At 50.4% G+C, this 26,514-nt stretch overlaps 2 protein-coding genes across 5 annotated transcripts in view; one reads left to right on the top strand and one right to left on the bottom strand.

Moving 5' to 3' along the window:
* Arsg (arylsulfatase G) overlaps positions 1–1,634 on the top strand; it is a 143,625-nt gene extending 141,991 nt beyond the window's left edge. Inside the window, exon 12 of the mRNA XM_004655655.2 lies at positions 788–1,634. Within this exon, the coding sequence (XP_004655712.2) occupies positions 788–1,062 (275 nt within the window). The 3' untranslated portion in view covers positions 1,063–1,634. The remainder of the gene's footprint in view (positions 1–787) is intronic.
* A 9-nt stretch (positions 1,635–1,643) lies between these two features.
* Wipi1 (WD repeat domain, phosphoinositide interacting 1) overlaps positions 1,644–26,514 on the bottom strand; it is a 37,222-nt gene continuing 12,351 nt past the window's right edge. For 2 of the 4 annotated variants that reach the window (XM_045159178.1, XM_045159181.1), the window contains 10 exons: positions 24,091–24,187; positions 13,375–13,472; positions 12,711–12,803; positions 11,377–11,447; positions 10,676–10,783; positions 7,323–7,487; positions 5,768–5,875; positions 5,012–5,130; positions 4,309–4,409; positions 1,644–3,113 (listed from right to left, as the gene is read on the bottom strand). In XM_045159178.1, coding sequence (XP_045015113.1) covers positions 2,964–3,113; positions 4,309–4,409; positions 5,012–5,130; positions 5,768–5,875; positions 7,323–7,487; positions 10,676–10,783; positions 11,377–11,447; positions 12,711–12,803; positions 13,375–13,472; positions 24,091–24,187 — 1,110 coding nt within the window. In that variant the 3' untranslated portion in view covers positions 1,644–2,963. The remainder of the gene's footprint in view (positions 3,114–4,308; positions 4,410–5,011; positions 5,131–5,767; positions 5,876–7,322; positions 7,488–10,675; positions 10,784–11,376; positions 11,448–12,710; positions 12,804–13,374; positions 13,473–24,090; positions 24,188–26,514) is intronic. The other 2 variants (XM_045159180.1, XM_004655141.2) reach the window with 2 other exon arrangements.

Genomic DNA, 26,514 nt, shown 5'->3' with positions numbered 1-26,514 from the left:
TTTCTTGACAGGGAGAACACTTGTTTATTGTGTGTGGTGTGGTGTGTGTGTCATGTGCACGTGTATGTGTGCAGATGCATGCCCCTGTACTCACACATGCAGAGGCCGGAGGAGAAGGCTGGGTGTCCTCTCTTGCTCATCCAGTTTCCTTTCCCAGAGCTGCGGTCTTCGCACCTCCCCCGCCACAGGACTACGACTACAGGTGTGTGTGACCATGACCAGGTTACATTTTCAAAGAAAAGTGTCCTTACAGTAGTCATGACAGGCACAGAAAGCCAGCTTTACATCATCACATAGCAGAGAGCAAGTAAAAAGAATTGCATCTTTTTGTTTGTTTGTTTTAAATATTTTATTTTTATTTGAGAGATAGATAGATACAGAAATAGGCAGGTGAAGAGAGAGAGAGAGAATGGGCACACCAGGGCCTCCAGCCCTGTAAATGAATTCCAGATGCATGAGTCCCGTTGTGCATCTGGCTTATGTGGGTTCTGGGGAATCGAACCGAGGTCCTTTGTCTCTGCAGGCAAGCGGCTAACCGCTAAGCCATCTCTCCAGCTCTGTTTTGTGTTTCATATGGGTGCTGGGGAATTGAACCCAGACAGTCTGAGGTCCTCTGAGGCACTCAAGCTTGCGTGGTGATTGCTGTTACCTGTTGAGCTGGCTCCTCAGTCCTGAGAATCGTCTTTGAATTTTGAAGTGCTGGTATGTTTACTTCGTAACCAACCACAACTCTCCAAGTTGAGGTCAAGGTTGGGTGTAACGAGGGCTTTCCTGTCACCCTGTCTAGGTGGAGCCAAAGCTTGCGACGGGCGCGTTGGGCCTGCACAGCACCACGCGCCTCCCCTGATCTTCAACCTAGAAGAGGACGCTGCGGAAGGCGTGCCCCTACCACGAGAAAGTGCCGAGTACCAGGCCGTGCTGCCGGAGATCGGGAAGGTTCTCGCCGACATCCTTCAAGACATTACAAACGACAACACCTCCAGGGCCGACTATGCTCAGGACGCCTCAGCCATCCCCTGCTGTGACCCCCACCACGTTGCCTGCCGCTGCCAGACCCTGTGATGGAACAGCGGGAGGTTTACTTTCAATTTGTTTGGACATAAACACTTTCAAAAGAAGTCTCAGCATTTTGTGTGGAAGTCGCCACAGTGTGTCAAGCCCCTCCTCCATGGTAGCTTGCGAGAAGCCCTGAGCTGGCTCTGGCGCGGGAGCATGGTGGGAGGAGACGCCCAAGGCCTCCGGGGGCGGGGCAGTGACCGGAGCCCACTCCCGAGCTGCCAGGGTAAGTAAGGTAAGGCTCGAAGGTACCTTGGCGTCACAGGGAGCGCTTCATATGTTTTTTTTTTTCTCTTCTGTTTCCAGCTTCACTGGCCCTGTTAGTAGATTCATTCTAAGTAACAGAGCCGAGCTGGTTTACCTTTGATGTGCACACAAATCACCTGGGATCTTGTAAAAATGCAAAATCCAGCTCAGCAGGCCTGGGGGAGGACCCAGGAGCCTGGTAGACAGAGGAGCCCACGAATAAGTCCTTGACTTTCCCTTTTCTGCCTCTTAAAGGTCAAATGAATGTATCTGTAAAGATTTAGGAGTTTTTTCCCTGTCCTCCCAATTTCCAAGAAATAAAATTTTTAGACACGCACAAATATGTTGCCATGATTTTATTTAATAATTAAGTGTCCCAAGTGGGACTCAAAGGTAATAAATGATTTATTCCAAATACTGCAAAAATACTTTGCTTGGCTAAAACAGTCTCTCTGTTTGCAATATACAAGAAATACAATTCAGAGATTTTCCTCTAAGTACATTTTTACACGGCATACGTTTGACAAGGATGCCTTTTTTTTAAATATAAAATTCCGGTTATATACCAATATGGTTAGTTAGCATTTCCACTGTGGTTTTAAAGTATTTTAAATAGAACGATGTGAGTATTATGCCCCCCCACGCCCACTGGTAGCCAGGGTGGAGGGGACTCCGCGAGGAGTTCACCATGTCCTGTGGCTTGGGCAGCGCGGCACCCCGGACTCCTGCCCCCCTTTCTGCTCTCACAATCGCACTCCATTCTTCCACCTTCCTGGTTTTCTCCAAAACCACCTGACAGGTGTGCTTCTCGTCATGACTGCTTCGTTTTGCCCTTCTGACTTCCGCGGCACAACATTATCTACCGGAATCAAAACAGAGCGGCCTTACTCTTCCCAGGAAGAGGCTGGGGGGCTCACCGTGTCACCCACGGGCCTGCGCCACGCGGGTCAGCGGCTGGGCGCCGTGGGGCTTGTGTCCGTCCACAGACCGACCCTCACTGATGGCCACAGAAAGTCCACCCATCTTATTATGCAGGAGTAGATGATTATGGCACATCTTCGAAATACTGACTACGTAGGAACTGTGTGTACATGTGTGCATATGCACATGTGTGCATTTTCTTAAAACCGTTTATCTCACTTGTAAACATGGATTGCTAGATGGCTGCAAAAAAAAAAAAGTCAGTCTACATCCTTGGTCTGCCCTAGAGGACTTTTGCTGACAAGGTTAATATTAGTGACGGGGCTGGGGACTGAACACAGAGACTCACGCATACTAGCCCACGTGACAATTCCTAGTGCAGTTTAAACCAACTTCCATTCATTTGGTCCTTAAAAGGAGATTGGACAACTGGCTTGTATGTGTGTGTGTGTGTGTGTGTGTGTGTGTGTGTGTGTGTGTTTACGAGTGTGTGGTGCTGAGGAGGGGACCAGGGCTTCTCACACGTTAGACAAATACTTTACTGCTAATCCACACCCCAGGACCCCAGTTCTTAAACTAAGCATCCCCAATTCTTGCTCCACCTCTGTAGGCAAATGGTCTACTTAGGGTACCTATTATTTTATAATACAAGTTTTCTTTGGCAAGAGATTACTTCTTAAATGCCAATGGCCAAATCACCCTTATTCTGTAAATGCAAGTAGTAGTAAGGGCTGCTCTGCTTACAACGAAGAATCTAATTTGTAATCTAACCATCTTTCATAGCAGGCTGAGACTTGTACCAAAATTGTGAAAACTGTCTGTGAGCATCTGAATGAGAGCAGGACAGCCACATTTGTCTCCACTGTGTCTGACCTGGAAGTGCTCAGTTCCTGGAAGACAGAACATCAGTTAAATAACCACTAAGTTTCAGGGGGGGTGGAAAGTTCTCTTCAGTTCTACTTGGCACCAGGAAGAGTCCAAAGGCACTAATGGTTTAGGCAGCAGGCCAAGAGGTGTCTTAGGATGTATAGTCAGTGTTTTGAAGAAAGAATCCTCCCTTCCACTGATACATAAATGCCACTTGCTGGTGAGCTATTTGGCCACCTGGCTACGACAAGCCAGGGACGGAAATGTCAAGCTGTTTCCGCAAAGCCAAGATGAAATCACAAGTGCCAGATAGTCACACACACAGAGTCCACAGTGGTCCTCCCCCACCACGATCTTATTTGTGTGGCTAACTATGCTTACTAAAGAAACTGGACCTGTGTGCCATCCTTTTACGAGTGGATGTCAACTGTCACGAAACCGTGACCATGAGAGAAGGCGCCATACACATGGTGGCACTCCCACTCCTCTCTGCCCAAGACTGGGTGTGACACCATGTCCACATGACTCTGGGAGGTTTTCTAAATGACATGTACAGAGGGGTTCACACTGCTTCAAATGGAAGCAGGTGAGGCCCTGGCTGTCCTCCAGATGTTGGGAGGAGCCACCCCCAGTGGCCTCGCTGCTACCACAGCTAGAAGCTAGGAAGCCCTGCTACAGGTGCTCCGGTGACCTCATGCCCATTGCTCTGGCTTCCCACATGTGGTGACAAAATTGAGTTCCTGCAGCTGCTGTGGGGGCTTGGGTCTGGCAATACCAGAGCCACAGGGAGGGCGCAGGTCAGCTCCTGCAGCCAGCTCCGGGTCCCAAGCACAGCCCAGCTCCATGAACTCATCGCCCCCAGTAACAGAGGGGCAGCATTTTGCAAAAGCATCCTCGGGCAGTGCAAGAACGCTCGAGCTTTACACCAGCAGAAGCTCCGACCTCACGAGCACCAAAGGCAGCGTTCAGAAGCAAAGGGAAGGAATCTAGCCTCTGCTCAAGTGCCACCCACTCTCCCAGGGATTAGTATTTGGTTATTCTAAGGCTGTCAGGGCCAGGCTGTAGGGTATGAAGCAGGCGCAGTGGACACCCTGTGGCTCTGAGCACTTCAGGGGAGAGAGTTAGTGGTTAGGGGCCAGTGGCTTCGCCTCCTATGCCAGGCGAGGCTTCCTCCAGCACACGGATGGAGCCGCTCTTTTAAGGGCTCCTAATGCTCACAGGGGGGAATTCAGTCTCATCATCTAGACACACTGGTCCCGTGGCAAACTCGTGTTCCGGAATAACCTCTCCGCGGAGCGCCCCGCCATCCTCAGAGTAACCTGGAAACAAGGGGAGACGTGAAACAGGCCCACGGGTCGCGTCGGTGTTCACCTGGGGTGGGGAGTGGGCAGGTGGAGGGGTCAGGTCCTGAGAAAAAGAACCAAGAACACCGTGGAGGCGTCTCTCCCCTCCCACAGGAGGAACTCCTTAGGGAGAGCCTACGTTCCCTGAGCCTCCACGGACGGGTGGGTCTCACCCACCTTCCACTTGAAACTCCACCTCTTTGGAATTCTTCAAGAGGCAAAGGTTATTGTTACTTATTAAGAAGCGGGCTTCGGGCTGTGGAGATGGCTCAGCTGGTTAAAGGCACTTGCTTGCAGCCCTGGTTCGATTCCCCAGCACAAACATAGTGCCAGGCACAAAAGTGGCACGTGCATTTGCCTCCACCTGCAGCGGCAAGGGGACCTGGTACACACACGTGCACATGCGCACACGCGCACTGAAAAATACAAGCAAACAAGCCCTGAGCCTCTTCTGCTCTGCCTGTCAGGACAGGCACCGAAGGCGACGGCAGGCCTCCCTGTGAGGGCATCACCCTGCAAGTGCCCACCCGGGGATAACAGGGGAGGAGAAGGGGGTTGGGCCCGGAGAAGCCACCCACCTGGCACCGTGGAGGCTGTGGATGTGCTTGGTCTTGCTACAGTTGCTGCGTAAGACTGAGGTAAGGGAGGCCTGAGGTCATTTTCTTTGCTCTCTTCTGTCGCTCCTGAGCCCAGCAGGCTACTTGCAGCAATTGCGAGGAAGGGAAAAGAAATCACCACATGCCCAGAACACCTTCCAGAGGAAAACCACGGGGAGGCTCGTGCTTGGCCACTGGAGGGGAGATTAGGGAGCTGGCAATAGGCTGTCAGGTCAGCATGAGCTGAAGTGGTCTTAGACGACCGGGGGCCAGTCATGCCCCTTTAACATAGACCTCTCCCTTACACTCGGGAAGAGAAGACTGGCCCTCTGCCTTTTGGGCACACTCAGGCAAGGATGCCAAGACTCGCTGACAAGGTCAGGGGCCATGGGTGAGGGTGTGTTGGCAGCTCCCACATTCTCTCTGCAGCAGGACACGAGGTCAGCCTGCACTTGTCATAGATGTTTGGAGAACTTTTCAGTCCAATGCTGTGAACTGGGTTCGCAGGACTGCGCCCGGAAGCCAGGTGAGCATTAGGACACTCCAGTGGGGTACCCACTATGTATCTGTCCTGGGCACTGCTCCCGAGAGGACGCGTGATTGAGAGCTACACCCAGAACAAAAGCCTGCTGGGGGCTGGCCGCCAAGCTGCCAGAGGAAGTCACAACAAGGGCCCTGGAGCCTGTCATTGTTCCCGTACAGCGACAGCACCTGTTCCTGAGCAACCAGAACCTTCACCTGTGGGTTTTGATCAAGACACATTCTCCTCCATCCTGAGGGTCCAAATTGTAGATGTACAGGTGTCCATCAGAGGAGGCGACCAGCAGCCTTGGCAACTTCTGGATCCTAAAAGTCAAGTGAAACAGGAATGCTTTGCGTCAGCTGATGAGGTCTCACTCCCCCTGGCTGTCACGGGTCCTTCTGCCACTGACGAACCCTTAGCACACTGCCCTGGAGTTGGGGCTTTGCGTTTTAACCTGATCATCTGCTTCCAGAATAATTCCTGGTTTTGAGCATAATTGTGTGGGTGGAGCAAGAACAATATTCCTAGGCACAACTATCACCCTGCAAAAGCCACTGCCAACGCAGCCATGCCCCTAGATGGGGATGCAGTCTCTGTCTTACAGGCATCTCTAGCTTTTTTTAAAATTATATTTTTATTTTATTTATTTATTTGAGCAGGGAGAGAAAGAGGCAGATAGAGAGAATGAATACACTACACACTAGGGCCCCCGGCCACTGCAAATGAAATCCAGATGCATGTGCCACCTTGTGTATCTGGCTTACATGGGAATTGGACCTGTGTCCTTAGGCTTCACAGGCAAGTGCCTTACTGCTGAGCCATCTCTCCCGTCCACCTCTACTTTTATTTTTTTTCAGGTAGGGTCTCACTCTAGCTCAAGCTGACCTGGAATTCACTCTGTAGCCTCAGGGTGGCCTTGAACTCATGGTGATCCTCCTACTTCTGCCTCCCAAGTGCTAGGATTAAAGGCGTGCGCCACCATGCCCAGCCATATGTATATTTTTCTTTTTTTTAATTTTTATTAACATTTTCCATGATTACAAAATATATCCCATGGTAATTCCCTCCCTCCCAATTTTTCAAGTGGGGTCTTCCTACAGTCTGGGCTCGTGTGTAAATCATGAATCTCCTACCTTAGCTTCCTGAGTGCTGAGATCACAGACAAGTGCCACCATGCCTGGATTGGCTATGACATTATTTAATTGTTTCATTTCTTTAATAAGCTCCTCTAACCTTCTTAAATATGACACCTGCCAGCCCTAGGCAGGTGTCTCTAGATCTAGGCAGTGGAGCGTGAACGTCTTCCCTAATCATAGGATGGCTTTCAGGGCGGTGCCATTAGAACTGGAAGACTGATATTCTCACGCCATTGTCCAGCTGCCCCAAGAATCTACAGTAACTCAGCCAATGGGGGATGGAGAGATGGCTTAACGATTAAGGTGCTTGTCTGCAAAGCCTAAAGACCCACAAGTCTCCAGTACCCACACAAGACAGATGCACAGGGTAGAGCACGCATCTGAAATTTGTTTGCAATGGCTGGAGGGAGGCCCTGGTGGGCCCATTCTCTCCTCCCCCCCTCCTCTGTGTGTGTGTGTGTGCACGCACTTCTTTCTCTCTCAAATAAGATATTTTTAAAACTCCATCAGCGGAGTCTGCTCATCCTTCTTTTGGGACAACCCTGCTCCTCCCATATTTGAGGCCTCTGTGCTTTGGGAAAGCACATTTCCAAGCGCGCGTCTGGCCGCGGCGGGTGGCAGCGTACGTACGTACGTGGAGAGGGTGCAGATGTTCCTCTGCCCGGAGAAGTTCAAGCGGGCCGTGGCAAAGGCCCTGTCCTGGTTCATCATGTCCGACACCTGGGCGGGGAGGTAGTTGGTAGCAGCCATGAACATCTTTCCCATGTAGCCGCTCCAGGTCGAAGCTTCTTCTGGACGGCTAGGGAAGCAATGCAGAGAGGCAAGCTGTGGGCCCCGGCATCTTGCCAGTGACCTCCACAGCCACGGCACGCTCCGCAGCGGGCGGAGGTGGTGCCTGAGTGAAGTGTTCCAGCCACCAAGACTCGTTATTCCGGCAATCACTGAAGCACATCAGACCTCTGTGTCCTTCATAAGGCCACTGCAAAGCCGTTAAGAGGCTACTGCTTTCCTGCATTGCGACAGTGTTCTGGTGATCGGCCTGATGCGGACATGTCCAAAAGAGGGCAAGGCTAGAGACAGACGGATGCCGTCTCCGCACCCTATAAAATGAGCTCACAAGCCTGTGTGCAGTTCAGAGATCAGAAAGATCCCAGTGCGATGGGTTCCTGGGACGGACCGAGAGGGCAGCAGGCCTCCAGGCAAGGCATTCTGAGTCGTGTCTGGTTACAGCCTTGCAGCCCCCGGTGCCCAGCATTCCTAACACCCTCATGCTCCACAGGGGCCTAGTGGGTTCTCTGCAGCCATTAAAGCTCATGCCAGGGTCCCCACCAGACAAGGGGGTGGGGCTCCGCTGGTGAGAGGCGCTTCCCTCTGTGTGTGGCTCAGCAGGCAGCGCATCCAGCACCAGGACTGCCGGGTCGGTCTAGGAGCACACGCCGCAAGGCCGTCTGCCTACAGGAGCGGATCCCGGGGGCAGGGCGGGGGCATGGCAACGCCGACACTCTGAGCGCGTGTCACATGCTCACGACCTTTACACCCTCCCTGGGCCTTGATGCTCTCAACCGAGAGTGACCCTTCTAGACATGCCTGTGCTGACGGCCTTAGAGCCCTGTGCACTGAGCTGGGATCTGCCAAGAGGAATAGCAGGCAGGCCAACAGGGTGAGGACGCAGCACAGATGTGCACAAAGCAAAGCTACCAGAGTCTTTAGGTACGTGGTCCAGGCAGGGGCTGCGTCAGGACCACGGAACGGGGACAGGAAGGTGAGGGTCCCGAGTCCCCTGACTTTCCGTGTTTCCTCATTTGGAAAGCGGGGTCGGCCACTGAGCCCCTTCTGGTAGGCTTGCGGGGAGGACTGAAGAGCTGGGCGGACAGCCAGGCCTGTGGCAGGCGTGGTTTTCTGTGATGCAGCCTCTGAGGCTGGAGGGATGTCAGAGGCTCTGGGGCGGCAGCTGCTGGGCTCTACAGAGAAGAGGAGAGCCGGGATTTGGCCTCCAAGGACAGAGACAATGAAGGGTCTTCAGAAGCAGGTGTTAGTGCGCCTGTGGGCATACTTGTGTGCAGGTGTGTACGCCTGTGGAGGCCAGGGGTTAACACAGGCTATCTTCCTTGATCGCTCCCCACTGTATTTTCTAACACACGGACTCTCACTTGGATCCAGAGCTTGTGGAGTTGTCTAGTCTAGCCAGCCTGCTTCCCCTGGGACCTCTTGTCTCAGCTCCTCTGGTGTTGGCATTACAGGTACGCTGCCAGGCCCACTGGTATTTATGTGGGCACTGGGAACCCAGACATCAGGCCTCATGCTTACTCCGTGTGGTGGTCTGAGCGTAAAATGTCCCCACAGCCTCACGTGTTTGCGATTATGCCTGATACTTCGTACCAGCTGGTGGAGCCTTTGGGAGAGGGAGCCCTGCCGGAGGCAGTATCACTGCGGGTGGGCCGTGGGATTTTATAATCTAGACCCCCACCCCTTGCCAGTACTGGTTAGCGCACTCTTGCTGCTTCCTCTAAGCTGATGTGACAAGATGCGACACCCAGCGGTCTGTCCTATGCTTTCCCCAACATGATGAAACCTCTCCGTGAGATGGTGGGCCAAAGCGAATCTTTTCCCCTCATAAGCTGCTTCTGGTTGGGGGTTTTGTGCCAGCAACAAGAAGGTAACTGCTACACACCACCCGTTCCTCCTGGCACAGCTGCACCCAGGGGCGTTGAATGTGTCTCCCGAGCTGTCACTGGCGGTGGCAGCAGGGACATAAAATGCGTTCCCGTGTCGGTACACCGATTATCTCAGGTGCACAGGCTTGCGCTGACTATGCCGAAACACGCCAAACTCTACGATGCTAAACGCTTCACATCCACAGACTCGTTTAACCCTCACAAGCCCAAGACGCACACACTATCCTTAGGTCTGCTTTACTGGCACATGAGAACCCTAAACTCAGAAAGAGGAAATGATTTCCCAAGGCTCTCACAGTTCTGAAGTGGCGGAGCTGGGATACAAACGCAGGACCCTGGACTCTGATTTTGTGCATTTGTGCTGAATTCCAGCAAAGTCTTGCTAACACACACTCTGCCACATTGGCACTGATGTCACACCAATGCCAAGTTTCTGGCACTACAAAAGAAACTCTGGGGCTGGGGAGATGGCTTGGTGGGCCAGAGCACTTGCTGCTCAAGCATGAGGACCCGAGTTTGCTCCCCAGCACCCCCGTAAAAGGCTGGATGTGGCCACATGCGCTCGTAGACCCCAGTGTTTTGCAGGGTCCCTGGGGGCTTCCCTGGTCAGCCAGTGTCACTGAACACAGGCAGCTCCAAGGTCAGTGAGAGACCCTGGCTCAGGAGTAAGACGGAAGCACAGAACAGAAGTACACCCAACGTCCTCCAGCCTCCACATGGATGCACAGGGGGCACGTACGTCAGGACACACATGCACACAGCATGGGTACAGCCCCACAGACCATACATTCTACACACACACATTCACCAAAAAGGTAAATAAATAAATTAAAATTAAACAAACTTAAAAATCTCAGCTGGGTGTGGTGACCCATGCCTTTAATCCCAGCACTTGGGAGGCAGAAGGAAGATTTCTGTGAGTTCAAGGCCAGCCTGAGACTACATAGTGAATTCCAGTTCAGCCTGGGCTAGATCAAGACTGTACCTTGAAAAACAATCCCAGATGCTGGCAAAATGTCCAGACCCTGCCTCCCTTTGCCCAGTGGATATTTTAAATTTATTTTTGTTTATTTGAGGGGGGGGAGGGAGAGGGAGAGAGAGAGTGAGTGAGTGAATGAGTATGGGCATGTGAAGGCCTCCAGCCATTGCAAACGAACTCTAGATGCATGCGCCCCCCTGTGCATCTGGCCTATGTAGGTTCTGGGGAATTGAGCTGAGGTCCTTTGGCTTTGCAGGCTGTTCCTTAAGTGCTAAGCCGTCTCTGCATCTCCCTCCCCCACGAGGACTGTTTTGATTGCAGGACCACACTTGCCTGGTGGTGAGGTGCTCCAGCCTGAAGATGTGCACCGTCTCTGTGTTGCTAGAGGCACACAGGAACTGGGAGTCCATGCTGAAAACCAGAGAGCTGATTGTCACGTACCTGGAGACAGCAACACAGAACAGAGCCGTCACCTTGCAGCTCCAAGGCCAGCTGTGTGAGGAGACTGAGCGTGTCCTGAAGAGGGATCTATGGCCCCCCACATGCGCTACATGTACTCAGGAAGCAGTGTCAGAAAGATTCACGAAGGGCCCCGGTCTTGGGCATGAAGGCCCTGGCCTCCCCGCCGGATCCTGCCTGCTTGGCATCGTGGAAGCCTTCCAGCTGCAACTCCATAGCCGGTAAGATCCCAAATGGTCACACTTTACAATGGCCCTTTATTTCTGTCTGGGGAAGGGAATCGGAAATTACTTTTGGACCATAATTTTCTGGCTCTCTCCTTTCTCCTGTGCTGGCCTCCCATGAGCACATCAAAATGACTCCGACGGCTGGACTCCTGGGCTGACAGCGCTAATCTGCGTTCAGTTTCACTAAGCCCCAGGTCCCTGAGTCAATTACCTGAGAAAGTACAGTAACTTTCCTCTAGGAAACAGGAGGCCACAGAGCCGGCCTCTGTCCTCTCCCTAGATGGCTGCTTGCTGGCCTCCATAGGAGTTCTGTGGGGACTTTGAACAGGGTTGACACTGAACACAGACCTTTTCATTCCTCTCCGAAACTCATACAGCTTTTGCCCATCAGGTACAGAGAACACCCGGATGACTGTGCCCTGGAAAAGAAAGCAAGAGGGTATGACCCAGCCTGAATGGCTTCACACAGACATGGCCCTTTCCAATAGCTGGTTTTGAACATCTGCCACTGAGGAAGAAACACAAAGCACTGGGCATAGAGGCCAGTGCTTTTATTTGTATGTGTGCCAACTAAGCAATTCTTGGAACATGTGCTGAAGACTCTGTCTCCCTTCTTCCTCTGCCCCTGCCCAAGGCCGTGTGTGTGTGTGTGTGTGTGTGTGTGTACGCCTTCCCAAAACGATTCTGGATCCCTAGAATATTTTATCCTTATTTATTAAAGTATACCTGCTCTGAATAGCATTTAAAATTCAATTTGGGGGCTGGAGAGATTGCTCAGTGGTTAAGGCACTTGCTTGCAAAGCCTGTAGGCCTGGATTAATTTCCCAGTATCCTTGTAAAGCCAGATGCACAAAGTGGTGCATGCATCTGGAGTTCAGTTGGAGTGGCAAGAGGTCCTGGCATGCGCTCTCACTCTCCTTACAAATAAATGAATAAATAAAAATATGTTTTTAAAAATTCAATCTGGGGGTTTGAGAGATGGTTTGGTAGTTAAATTAGTTAAATTTGGCTCCTGCACAAGCAGGAGGGCCTGAGAAGGCCTGAAACCACTTGAGTTCAACTGTAAACAGCAGGGCGGAGCCTCATGCGCCTGCAATCCCAGTCCCACAAAGGGGAGCAGAGACCAGGGAATCACATGAGTTTGCAGACCAAAAAAAATGGCACACTCTGGTGTTAGAAAGAGACTCTGGCTCGCAGAGCAGGTGGAGGAGTGACGGAGCAGCGATCTGCGCTGGCGCTCAGACTACCGCCCCAGCATGGGTAACTGCGCGGGCACATACCGTGTGTGCACCATGAACACACACACATTACACACACACACACATACAAGAAATCCACTTTGCTTACCTTTCCTGATTATTCCTGTCAGAAGCGATCACTCGCTCTATGTAAACAGCAGCATTTTTGTTTATACTACATCTATGACATGTAGTGTCTAGCTCTATCTCTGGGTGGCACGCACGCACAAGTGTTTGTGTAAAGTGTTCTGCTTGCATCTTGCACAGTGAAGATCTCTGATCCAATGCATGAATAAATGCTCAGAAAGACCACGATACACAGGGAAATTCTCGCTCCAAAACAAAGTCTGTGCAAGCCTAGAGACCAGCCAGTCTTCACGTGAGCACTGTCTCTGGGGACCCCAGGAGCATGCAGCAAGGAGGAGAAGCCTCACGCTGACTTACTTTCTGAGACGCACTTGCTAGCTTGGAGCCCGAGGAGTTGAAGGTGATGGCGGCCAGCGCCCCCTCGTGGGCAGCGATGGTGCACACTGTTTTCTATTGGGGGAAAGAAGAAATGGAGATTGAGGCTGGTGAAGAGGGAAGCGGAATTCTTGCCCACCTTGTCCCTCTGTTCTCCTCCAGACCACTGAATGTCCTTTCCTGGTGTACTGAGCTTCGTTATTAGGGGTCACCCCATGTCTGTCCTCTTCCCTGTGCCGGTAAGGTGGATGACCAACTGTGCCCAATGCAGAGAGATAAGTTCAGAGCTCTTCCAATGCTTGTTTAGGGGACATCCCAGAGTGGTCCTGCCCTGTTCTATGAAGCTTGGAGAGCTGGGGGCAGGGACTGTAGAACAGACATATGCTGTCTCCAGTTACCATCACAGTGTGACCCATCCAATGAGACATCTGCCGTCTGCTGTAAGTGTTCTGCATTGCTTGAGCCACTGCCTCGTGGAGATGTTGACAGAGGATGAGCCCTCCGCAACTGCCTTCGTCACCCAATGGCTATGGCCAGGCAGCTGCCCTCTCTCAGCTCACCCACCCTAACAGGGACTTCCTTATCACATTCACCACACAGCCAAGTGGTTCCTGGATGGCTGTGCCGGGAGCCACCGTCCACTTACCAGGGAGATTCCATCATAAAGCACAATCTCGCCTGTGGTCAGGCTTCCAGGGTAGGCCAGGTAGGAGTTGGAATGGTTGATAGAGAGGGCGCACAGACCTGGTAAAGAACACACAGATGAGAAGTCAGCATCTGAATGGAGAAGAGCCTGGTTAGTGTGGGGAGCTGAAAACTGTGCGTCTACAGTGCCACCTACTGGTAAGAGGAGGGACAGGTTTGAGGTAGTCACTGGGTTAATCCCCAGTTTAAAATTGTTAAGTGAACGTCGGAGGTCATGAAAAATTTGAGAGTAGTAAAAGGTTTCTAAATGCATGATAATCAAAATTAATTTAAAATCAAATGTGTAATGAACCCAAGGCGTTTCCTGGAGGGCTTGCTCATGTTGCACTGGGTGACTTCACGGCAGCCTTGGTTCTGAGCACGCAACGTGCACACTTCGCACATGCCGCCACACTACACAGCGCCCATGACTCCTGCCTAGAGCGCCCAGCCCGTATTCAAGGGTACGGTATGTCAAGAACTGCAGCGTTTCGCTGCACATACAAAGTTTTCTGCTCGGATAGAAGCATCGTGGTTTACAGAGAATGAAGACAAGCATGAAGTTAGTACACCTTTGAAATGTATTGTATCACAATGTTTCATTTTAAAAATTGCTAAATTGCTGGATTGAGGTTCATAAAAAGTTTACTGAATGAATTTTGGCTTGTGGTCAGGCCAGAATTTCCAGCCACTTCTGAAACGGCCTTGGACCTGCTTTACCCGCTTTGCGCTCTATTCACGTGACAAGGTGTTCTCCACACCGATGACTGTAAAATCAAAATGCCCGCAAAGCTGAACAATGCTGACTCTGTGGCCTACAGCACTGAGTAACTATTCAGGCAAAACTCAAATTCTTCACGTAAAAGTAAGCAAACATATCCACCTGAGTGGTGTGCAGATTTGTTTAGTCTTTAATAGTAACTAGTAAAGTTATATGTATACCAAGAATTACTTTTTATCTTTTTAAAATATTTTATTTATTTATTTGGGAGAGAGAAGCAGATATAGAGAGAATGGGTGCGCCAGGGCCTCCAGCCACTGCAAGCAAACTCCAGATGCTTGTGCCACCTTGTGCATTTGGTTTACATGGGCACTGGGGAACCAAATCTAGGTCCTTAGGCTTTGCAAGCAAGCACCTTAACCTCTAAACCATTTTATTTTTGAGGCAGGGTATCACTCTAGTCCAGGCTGACCTGGAACTCATGGCGATTCTCCTACCTCGGCCTCTTGACTGCTGTGATTAAACATGTGAGCCACTGCTCTCAGCCAAAAATCATAAAATAAATTTCTTTATGATTCACTGTAAGTAAATAATCTGTATACGTACTTTAAATACCTACACCACCTGGAGTTGCATACATGTGTCTTGAACACCGTCAGCCTTCCGTCACAAACATGACGGAGGATTCATGAGCGCACCACCCCCCCCCAGGTGTTACTGGCAGGTAGTTGCTGCTGAGGGAAAGGGAGACATTATCTTCGGTGGTGTGGCTACTGGCCAGTTGCTCATGTTCTGGTAAATTACTTACACCCATGGTTGTGAAAGCAACCCTAATTAAACCCAGGGGTGACCAAAAAAGACACCAAGCTAGAAGTGGGACTATTGAGAAGGAGAAGGGGTTCAGTGGGATGAGAGCACAGAAGAAGGTAATGATCAACTATGTACATGTATCAACTGTGAATGAATAAAATAAACCTTTTTCAACTTATTCATTTATTTGCAGAAATCATGAGAGAGAACGAACACAGAAACTGGAGGGTCTTTATAGCATTTAAGTAAAGGCAGTAACTTAGATAGTAGGGTCATGCAGTGAATTCAAGAAATTCTACAGAACCAAGCATTATCAGAGAAAGATCTTTAAGAAGATGACACAACAGACTTTGTTTTGTTTTGTTTTGTTTTGTTTTCTGAGGTAGGGTGTCATGCTAGCTCAGGCTGACCTGGAATTCACTATGGAGTCTCGGTGGCCTTGGACTCTCGGCGATCCTTCTACCTTTGCCTCCCGAGTGCTGGGATTAAAGGCGTGCGCCACCACGCCCGGCTTAAGAGACATTTTTAATTTTAAAAAAAAAGAAAGCAAAAGGGGAACTAGTTGAGAAGGAGATCAGCAGGAGTGGGAAAGGGACAAGAGACAGCAATGGGGAGGGGGCAGTGACCAAAACACAAAATGATGAAATCCACTATTATATATAATTTATACAAACTTAAAAACTTAGAGAGATACCTTAAAATAAAAATGGGAGATGAACACTTTGGTGCAAGTTCGTACATTAGGTGGGTTTCTTGTGACTCAGCTGTAAGTGGGAGCTGTGTCCTACGCCCTGCTCTGGCTTTCCTGTGGGGCCGGGCCCGAGCGCCCGCCTCTCACCACACAGAGCTCAGGAGGCAGCTGGCTCAGGCGCCCTAAGCGCAGGTCCAGGCACAGCTGTGACCTTCCCGTACAAGGCCATATTCCTGGCCCTGGCCTCAGAGCTTCCTAGTTTTGCTCTGGGGATGCCACTTTGTTAGGCTGGCAGAAGGCAGACTGGCCCTGAGAAATGGGAGGGGAAGAATCAGGACACGGCGTAGGCTTGCCCAGTGGGTTCCTGCGGGAGCAGTGGCGGGAGAGAAGCCGAGAAGCTTAACCAAAGATTGAAGGTTTGACACGTGAGTAGGTGACCACGGAGGGAGGGCTGGGACTAAGCCCACAGTGAACTGTCACTTCACGCCCACGAGGATGGCTACGAAGGAGACGAGAGGTCGGAAGGCTGCGGGATATAAATCAGAACAGTGCTGCGGAAAGGAGCTCCGAGGGCCTCCGAAGTTAAACACGGGGTTATCGCATGACACCGGAATTGTACTGCCACATATAAGCCCCCAAAAGTGAAAGTGTATGGCCCCACAAAAACTTACATATGCATGTTCATGGCACCAGTACTCACTATGGTCCAAAAGTAGAAATAGGGGTTGGAGGTGGAGCTCATGTGATAGATTGCCTCGTACGCACGGGGCTCTGGGTTCAATCCCCAGAAGCACAAAAACTGGCTGAGGTGACAGACGCCTGTCACATCAGTGCTTGGAGGCAGAGGCAGGAGGACTAGAAGTTGAAGGATGACCTGGAGGCCAATTTGAGCTACACAAAGCCCCATCTCAAAAAAAAAAAAAAAAAGTTGAAGTAACCCATTGTGAACCAACTGACTGATGCATAATAAAGTGTGGTGCATCCCAGTGGTGGGGTATTATTTTGCAAAATAAGAGATGAGGTATTGATACATCCTCCAATATGGATGAACCTTAAAAACATGTTAAGTGAAGAAACTAGTCACAAAAAACTGTATGTTTTAAGAATTTGCTAACACAAAATGCCCAAAATGTGGCATCATTAAGTCAACCAGGGGTTTCCTGGTCTAGGGCAAAAGGGGGTGATAGCTAAGGGGCACATGGTTTCTCCTGAGGGGTGGTGAAGAGGGTCCAACCCCAATCGTGCGATGGTGCTTGCCTCTGTGAGTACAGTGCAGCCTAGAGGCCTGTGCACTTGAAATCAGTGCATGCGAGTTACAGATCAATAAGTGCCGGGGCAGTGAGGGAAACAGTTTTGTCACGCATTAATGACACAGAGTAATGGGCTTCGTTACGACAGTTTCTGCACAAGTATATAACACTTTGATCATGACCACATCCCCACCACCCTCCTTACCCTCCACTCCCTTTTGTGTCTTCCCTTCTCCTAGATTCTCTGTCCTTTTTTCTTTCCTCTTTCTTGTTCGTCTTTCCTTTCTTTTAAAGAGAAGGCAGCATTTAAGAAGATCTCCATGGCAGAGACAGGCGGAGAACATGGCTCCCGATACCCACGGGCCGTGTGCAGGGCGGCCTGGCTGAGGCAGCTGTGTCGCTTTCTGAAACAACGGGGCCGTGGCGGCTGTGGGGCTTTAGTGTCCACGGGGACCAAGCCTTCGTTTACCACCTCCTCCCTCTGAAAAGACGGGGCACGTCCTTGTGGCTGAGAGGGCGAGCAGGAGGTCTTTAGCAGAAGTGTTGGACAAACATGTCTAGCTATCCTTCAAGTTTTAGGTTAAGATTTTATATATATATATATATATATATATATATATATATATATATATATATATATATATATACATATATATATATATATATATATATCCCAGGAGGGAATAAAGGCTTCACCATTTTTAGCCAGCTTTGAACTTTGAATTAGATAACGCTGAATCCTAACAAGAAAGGGACAGAGGACGGCGGTGAGCTTGGGTGTCCTGTGAGGCACACCACTTACTTGATGGGCACCTCTGCCAGTCCACGTGACATTAGTACAGGGATCCTGCACAGACCTCTACAGACTTACTGAAGGCTCCCAGAAGGGTGCAACCAGGGATCTTTCCTTCCCCACAGTCCACGTCTCAGAAAACTCCAAGCAGCTGCATGAATCCACCTCATGAACCACCCAAGGCAAGCAGAGGACTTGCTTCAGGCTCAGCTACCACCTTCTGTTTGTCACGGGTGTCACGCAAAGTCGTCGTTTAGGAACAGACTGGACTATGCGTATTAGTTTAAAATATAACTGTGACAGTGTAGTAAATTTGAAAAGCCCAGAAAATACAGAGAAAATGGAAGGGAAAAAAAATAACCCAAAACGTAGACATGCATTGGCTTTCTGCTCCTTTCTCATCATTTCTGTAACTAGGAATGAGGTTTTGTTGTGGCTTTTGGACTTGTTTGAGACTCGATGCATATTTTTGTAAATCACCACGTGGTGATGTGAATAAAATATTCCCCACAGGCTCGTGGGTTTTGAATGCTCCAGCTGGTGGAAATTTGGGCAAGCTGTGGGACCCTTGGGAGGTGGAGCCTCCCTGGAGGAGGTGTGTCGCTGGGGGTGGGCCTTGAGGTTTATCGGCCCAGCACACTGGGTGTTTAAGGCTAGCACCCTCAGGACTCCTTCCTCCCTGCTGCTGTGACAAGATGTGATGCGCCAGCTGCCTCGCTCCCCCCGCCAGCTCCGTGATAACACTTCCCTTCAAAACTGTAAGCAGAAATAACCCTTTCCCCCATAAGCTGCTCCTGGTTGGCTGTTTTGAGCGGCAATAAGAAGTTCACTGCTGTAGGCTGCTCGTTCACCGAGACTGCGTATTTATGGTTCTCCCACAGCTGAAAGTGAGGGACTGCTAGCAACCCAACGTGCAACGGCACCGTGGGCAGAATGACAAGGAGGACCCATGATTCTTACTCATTTGGACCTTAGTATTTCATGTCAAACTTTAGGTGGCTCTGAAGAAACTTATTATTATTTTTTTAATTTTATTTATTTGAGAAAGAGGAAGATAGAAAGAGTGACTATAGACAGGCCAATGCCTGCTGTTGTTGCAAATGAATGCCAAAAATATGTGCCACTTTGTGCATCTGGCTTTAAGTGGGTACTGGGGAATTGAACCAGGGCTATCAGGCTTTGCAAGCAAGTGCCTTTAATCTGAGCAACGTCCCCAACCCAGGAATGGATTTATACAGTGCAGTTGCTTTGAGATTAATTAAAGTTTTGAAAAGTATTTTTCAGGGCTGGAGGATGTAGCTCGCTGGTAGTGTACTTAGCATGAATGAGGCCCTGGGTTTTACCCCCAGCAGCACACACGCCAAATGCCTTCCGGTTTTCAGAAGGGGAAGGAAGAGAGATCCTCGGTGTGGTGAGGCACACAACCCCAGCGCTCACGAGTCTGTGGCAGGAGGATTGCATTTGTGGCCAGCATGGAATAGCAAGACTATCTCAAGGAAAACGAAAAACCACAACAACAAAAGCACTGGGCAGAGGACATGGCTAAGGATAAAGTGCTTCCTACACAAAGGAGTCTCTGAGATTGGATCCCCAGAACCACGTCAAAGCTGGACACACAGTAGGTGTCTGTAATCCCAGCATGCCTCCGGTGAGATGGGAGGTGAAGACTGGAGAATGTGCTGGAAGCTCACAGAGCAGCTAGCCATGCTGAGCGGAATGATGAAAGAGACCCCGCCTCAATCAAGGTGGACAGCAAGGAGCGACGCCTGAAAGTTGTCCTCCGACCACCACAGGCGCTCCCCAGCATGCGCCCGCCCCCAGCCCTACTCAGCAGTAAACTGAAAGGAGAGGCTGAGGTAGGAGCACTGCTGTGGGTTCAAGGCTAGCCTGGGGTTATGGAGCGCGTTCCAGGTTAGCCTGGGCTAGAGTGACACCCTGCCTAAAATACATGAAAGGAAGGAGGAAAGAAGGAGAGAGAGAAAGACAAGAACGTCAAGTCAATGGCAAGGGAAAGCGGGGAGGGCCACCTGGCTCCTGCGTGCTGCTGTGCGGGGAGCTGGGCACCGCCACCTGCGCTGCCCTTCGCGGGACGCGCCTGGACAAAGTGACCAGACCGCTCCCTCCACAGCCGGCCTGGGGTGGTCGTCCTGGGACCCTCGGCTTCCTCCCGAGTCCTGTTGCTGGCAGGACGTTGGTGAACATTTCCACCCTTCACCACCCAGAGCACAGACTGGGGCAGGCTTGCAGGAAAGAGGTTCAGAGCTCCAAACGGCCAAACTGGGAAGCCAACAGCACGTGATGTGGCAGGAACCAGCATGACGCAAACAGAGAGAAGGAAGGAAACCCAGAGCCACCCAGACACTGCGCGTGAGGCCGGGGAGCTGCGCGCAGCGACCTAGCGGGCACTTCCTGAGGTGGAGACGCTGGGGATCGGGCTGGAAAGCCAAGGAAGCCACCCTAGTTCCCAGGGCGCCCAGGACGTACTCCTACTATGAACAGGCGGGGGTTCCTAGCTTATAGTTTGGTCCAGAAAATAAATTAGAGGAAGAGAACATATGAGGAGGCTCCGGGTCCCTGAGGATTCAGGCTCCTCACAGTGCAGAGTGCTTGGATCCTGCTGTATTGTATGCATGTATGGAAGGTGCCAATAAAAATCCGCTAAAACAAGAAATTAGCTGGGCGCGGTGGTGCACACCTTTAATCCCAGCACTCGGGAGGCAGAGGTAGGAGGATTGCCGTGAGTTCGAGGCCACCCTGAGACTCCATAGTAAATTCCAGGTCAGCCTGGGCTAGAGTGAGACCCTACCTCGAAAAAACAAAAAAGAAATTTTTTAAAGCTACCCTGGGCTATAAAGTTAGACCCTACACTAAAAAAAAAAAAGAACCCAAAGCCAAGAGTGTTAGTACACACCTTTAATCCCAGCACTTGGAAGGCAAAGGTGGGAGGATCACTGTTATTTCAAGGCAAGCCTGAGACTATAAAGTGAATTCCAGGTCAGCCTGGGCTAGAGCAAGACCCTACCTCAAAAAAACAAAAAAGAAAACAAAAAACAAACCAGACAAACAACAGAAAGAAAAAACAACCATACCAAACAAAAAGGATTCCATTTTGTTCAAGATGCAAATAATCCCACAATTGTAAAACTAATTTTCTGTTTTTGCCTCATTGCAAAGTAGAGCAATCAATGAGTCTCTGAGCTGTAGATAAGCAGGAATTGTTACATGTGGTGTGGGAACATCCTGGCCAGTGACAGTCACGGACACAACAGTAAACACCACGCGATCTAAGTGCGTCCTCGTCAGTGATGGCCCACAGACACGACAGCGCACTCCACACGATCTGAGTGCTGTACGGGGCAGGCGACACTGTCTGCAGCAGCACTCCACGACATGTGCGCCCCCCGGACATCTCCACAGATGCATCTCCAACCTCATTCTTTCTTTAAGGTGAAGGACTGTGTACTGTGTTAAAGTGAAGCGCAGGATCGAAGAACTCTCCCTTTCATCGGGGGCTGGGCCTCAGGGCCTCGACGCCCACAGCCAATTGCATGACGTGTTTAGGGCAGGGAATGGCCTGATTGTCCCCAAATCCCCTCTTTAGAGAAATGACAGCAGGGCTGGAGGGATGGCTAGAGGTTAAGGCATTTGCTTTTGAAGCCAAAGAACCCAGGTTCAATTCCCCAGGACCCATGTAAGCCAGATGCACAAAATGGCACACACATCTGGAGTTCGTTTACAGTGGCTGAAGGCCCTGGCATGCCCATTCTCTCTCTCTTTCTTTGTCTCTCTCTTCCTCTCAAATAAATAAAATAATTAAATAGTTTAAAACAAGAGAAATTAGACCTAATGCACCTTTTAGCTTTCTGCTTAGAACAGGTTTGTTATCCCAAATACAGCAAGGTGCACTCCAAGCCCACTTTGTACAGGAGCTCTACTCAGATTGGGTATTTCTCACACCTGTCAGTAGAGCACATCTTCCCTCTCACTGTCCAAACCTCATAAGCTGCTAGGTTCTCTGCCTAATACTGACCCAGGAAACCACAGTCAGCTGGGACCTAGGTTCCAGGTAAGCAAGTGGTCCATCTGTGCCTGTTGGAGTCAAGTGATGATGCCAGCACACAGAACATCAACAACACAATGGACACAAGCTCAAAGTGCTTCAACCCCTCACTCCAACCCCTCTCCATTACAACCCCTCCCCTCATCGGCTTTCACTTTGTGAAATATGCTTCAAAGTCATTATCTCTCAGAACTTTATACACCTTTCTTTTTCAGGGTTGGGGATCAAACCCATAGCCTTGGACATGCTAGGCAAGCACTTCTGAGTAACAAGTATAGCCTCTCACAGAGCGGTGCAATAGCCTCAACATTATAAATGCAACGGGGGTATAGCTCGGGGGCGGTGGAACATACTTAGTATGTGTGAGATTCTGGGTTCAATCCACAGGACCACCCACTCACCTACACACACACACAGCCCCCATATCAACTAAAAGGCCCTATGCGGATCAATCTATCAAACATTACGTGGTTGGAAACTGAGGTTGAGATCCTATGAAAGTCACGGAACTGGAGGGCTAAAGTAAATGGCAGTGGTCATTTAGTGGTACTGACGAGGAAAACGATGTACGCACACGAATCTGAATCCTCACAGACATGACAATGCTTCTCCCCACCACAATGAACGGATTCTGTCTTGTCTGCTTTTAGCCAATGAATGAATCCAATGTCATCGCCTGGAGCTGGAGAAATGGCTCAGTGGGTAAAGTGCTTGCCAGGCAAGCACGAGGACCTGCACTTGGATTCCTAGCACCCATGTGAATGCCATGCGTGGCAGCACATGTCTGTGCTCCCAGTGCTGGGGAGGCAGAGACAGGAGGGTCCCCAGGGCTTGCTGGCTAGCTAGTCTACATGAATCCATTAGCTCCAGGTTCAGTGAGCCCCTGTCTCAAAGAATAAAGTGGAGAGTAACTGAGGAAGGTACCCACTGTCGGCCTCTGGCCTCTGCACGCATGTACACACACATGCATGTACACCACACACCCACATAAAATTTTTTAAGAAGTCACAGTGGCGAGTTGTATCAGCTGCTCCCCATAAATTCATGCTTGGTCTCAGCTGACGGCAACTTGGGAGGTGGAGACTTGCTGGAGGAGGTATGCTGGTGGGGAGTGGACTTATGGGTGGTACAGCCAACTTCCTCTTGCCAGAGCTTGGCTCACTCTCTTGCTGCTGTTTTCCACGTGCTGTGGGCAGAGGCGATATCCAGCCTCTGCTCATGCCATGTTTTCCCCTGCCATCATGAAGCTTCCCCTTGAGACTATAAGCCAAAATGCAAACGTTTCTTCCCATCAACTGGTTTTGGTCGGGTGCTTTCTACGGGCAATGCAAGGGTGACGACAGCAGTCACCATGGGCCGTTTCCCCCTAACAAGTCCAGACTCTTCCCATTCTCAAACGCCAGAGAGGTATCACACACAATGTCAAATTCTGAGAATTTAATCAAGTTCAATACCCCAGCACCCTAGATGAGAGCTTTTCATCTTGTCATGTAGTAAAACATCATTTTTAATGTGGGTGGTCTTTCTCCTAGCCATGCAGAGGCACCAAGTCTAAACTTGCTTCTAATTAGTACACCTCCTCAGTAATGAACAGCCACAAAAAAGCATTAGGGTTAACTCCTTTCAACATCAAGCACACAGAATCTCCTACGCATCTGCCTTACATGCCCTAGCTCACTTGCTGACCAAAGTCCCAGAGCAAGGGTATCTGCTACCATTAAATACAAATTTCAGAGCTGGGCGTGGTGGCACACACCTTTAATCCCAACACTCAGGAGGCAGAGGTAAGTGGACTGCCATTAGTTTGAGGCCATCCTGAGACTACAAAGGGAATTCCAGGTCAGCCTGGGCTAGAGTGAGACCCTACCTCAAAAAAAGAGATACAGATTTCAGGGCTGGAGACACAGCTTAGTGGTTAAGGCACTTGCTTGCAAGCCTGATAGGCCAGGTTTTGTTCCCCAGTACTCACCTAAAGCCGGATGCACAAAGTGGCACACGCATCTGGAGTTCTGTCTGCAGTGGCAAGAGGCCCTAGTCCACCCATTCCCTCCCTCCTCTCTCTCCTTCTTCCTGCTTGTGAATTATAATAAAGTTAAAAAAAAAAAAACCACCTAGAATACGGCTTCCAGGCAAGCACCACAAAGACTCCTAAGGCTGAGGTTTCCAGGCTGGGTGGAAATGCCAATGCTGCCTACAAAGAATCACCCAGGCCTTGGGAGGGTGGTCTCTGCCCGCTGTTAGAGCTCACCTATTGGGTTTGCAGGGAGGGAGGGTGGTCTGTACCCCACTGTTGGAGCTCACCTGTTGGGTTTGCAGGGAGGGAGGGTGGTCTGTACCCCACTGTTGGACTCACCTGTTGGGTTTGCGGGGATGTCCAGGAGCGTCTCTAGCAGCTTCATGTCTTTGATGTTGTGGATGTAAATGGACTCTCCCAGGCATACCAGCAGCCTCTGGAATCACACAGGCCCGTCAGTGAAAAGGGGGCCCAGCCTCTGGAATCACACAGTGAAAAGGGGACCCAGCAAATTCAAGTCACCCACTTTTCATGAGACCTAACTTGATTCTAAGCCTAAAAAGAAAAAAATGTTAATGGTGCCTTTTGAAGATTGTTTGGGTAGGAAGTAGAGACACATCATTACCCACTTGAGCAGATGCTTAAAATACAATATGCTAAGAAACTTAGTTTAGAAATTAAGAATGCTTTTTCTTTTCTCCCTTCCTTTTTCTTTTTCCTTTCGGTTCTCCTCCACCCCCGCCCCCTCCCTCCCCTCCCTTCTTGTACTTTCTTCTCTCCTTAGAACAGGATGATTCAATGGTTCAGGGAACATCTTGCAACCCAGCCCTCCTGATGGCTACCTTTCAATGCTGGTAACAGAGGTCTCCCTACACACAAATGTGGGTTTCTTTGAGCACTTTACATGGCTATCTGTCACACTTCCCGCTCTCTCTGAATACAGGCTGGCCATCTCTAATCCACAAATCCAACATGCTCTGGTAACTTTGAGCAAATGGTGCTCAACATCTTTCAGACGGCAGAGAACTTCAGAATTTGAATATTCAGATTAGGGATGTTGAATTGAAAAACCCTATGCAAATATTCCAAAATGGGAAAACACCAGCATGTGGGAAACCCTCCAGATCCCAGGCATCCTGGGGGGAAGCAGTAATTACCAGCTTTACTTCCTTTCCATTCAACTCTCCCCCAGAGCTGCCTCTGTGCGGCTCTCTTCTCCACAGTCCTGGTAAAGGGAGCTGGGGAAGCCCTCAGCCCAACACTCCTCCCCAGGGCCCTGGGCTTCCTTCCTGGGTGCAGCTCCTCTCACAGCGCCCCCTACCCCAGTGCTGCACACCTGTCTCTTCCACTTCAGCTCAAAGTGAGCTGGGCTCAGTCGCTCCCCATGGCATCCAACGTGGAGGGACCCATACAGTGTGGGTGTTGGGTGCTGTGCATGCAAGCAGCTGCCGGCACCTCCGCGCAGCCGGACTCCATTCTCCTGAGGCGGGGGCAGTTTGAATGTGAACGTGTGGCCCATTGCCTCAGGTAATTTTGATAAAGGTTAAGTTTCCTCCTTAAGGCTCCAGCAGCTGGCTGGAGGAGGCATCACTTGGGGTGGATCTGGGGTCCAGCCCAAAGGTGAGTTCTGGGGAGATCTGCATTCCAGCCCAAATGTGTGTGGAGAGCAGACTGAGTCCTGGCTGTGATCCTGGCTGCTTCAGCTGTTTGCTTTCTGCTTGTAGGGTTTCCCTCTGCTTGGATCTGTGAAAGGGCGCCATCTTCTTCTGCTGTTGATGGAACGTCCCTTGGATCTGTGAGCCTGAGATAAACCCCCCAGGTCTTCTCCCCGTGGGGCAGCCTGGGCACCAGTCAGGATAGGTTGGAACTCTGCTTCAGGTCTGTCTTATGAGCTATCATAGGACACCTTAAACAAGAGGAATACCTGTCTCTTCCTGTCTTGGCCCTAGGCAGTGACCTTCATTGTTGATGTCACACCTGAGGCTACAGCGTGGCCCCCCTTGGTTAGCTGTGAATACAGTTGGCAAACCTGGCCTTCTGAGGCCAGCTACTCAGTCTCATGCTTCCATCTTTTTTTCCCTAGCATGCTCTTCTCCCCCTACCTATGCTAGGGATTGCACCTAAGGCCTCACACATCCCATGCAAGGTCCTTATAGCCTGTACACTCACTCCCTCAGCCCCTTAAGATGTTTCCTCGTGATATTTTCTGTTTTGCTTTTTTTTCTCTTCCTCTCTTTTGAGGCAGGGTCTCACTCTAGCTCAGGCTGACCTGGATGGGAACTCACTGTGTAGTCCCAGGCTGGCCTCGAACACACAGCCATCCAAGTGCTCAGATTAAAGGTGTGCACCACCAAGCCCCGCTGGTTATTCTCTTTTGTTTCTAAATTTTTCCTTATTTGCCAGCAGAGAGAGAATGGACATACCAAAGGTTCCTGTCACTGCAAACAAATGCCTGACGCATGCACCACTTTGCATCTGGCTTTATGTGGGTCCTGGGGAATCAAACGCAGGTCATCAGGCTTTGCAAACAGGTGCCTTTCATTGCTGAGCCACCTCTCCAGCACCAGGAAGGATCATTCTTCTTGTCATATGCGATGCATACTCTAAGAATATAGACGCTTAGGGATGGGAGCTGGCTCAGTAGGCAAAAGCGCTTGCTACACAAGTGTGAGGATCTGAGTTGGGGTCCCCCAGAGCCCACATAAGGCCGACGTGGAAAGCGAGTGTCTGCAGCCCCAGTGCACGCACTGTGAGATGGGAGGC

Source organism: Jaculus jaculus, chromosome 9 (assembly GCF_020740685.1).
Source record: "Jaculus jaculus isolate mJacJac1 chromosome 9, mJacJac1.mat.Y.cur, whole genome shotgun sequence".
Lineage (NCBI taxonomy): Eukaryota > Metazoa > Chordata > Mammalia > Rodentia > Dipodidae > Jaculus > Jaculus jaculus.
This window is presented reverse-complemented; position numbering and strand designations above follow the sequence as displayed.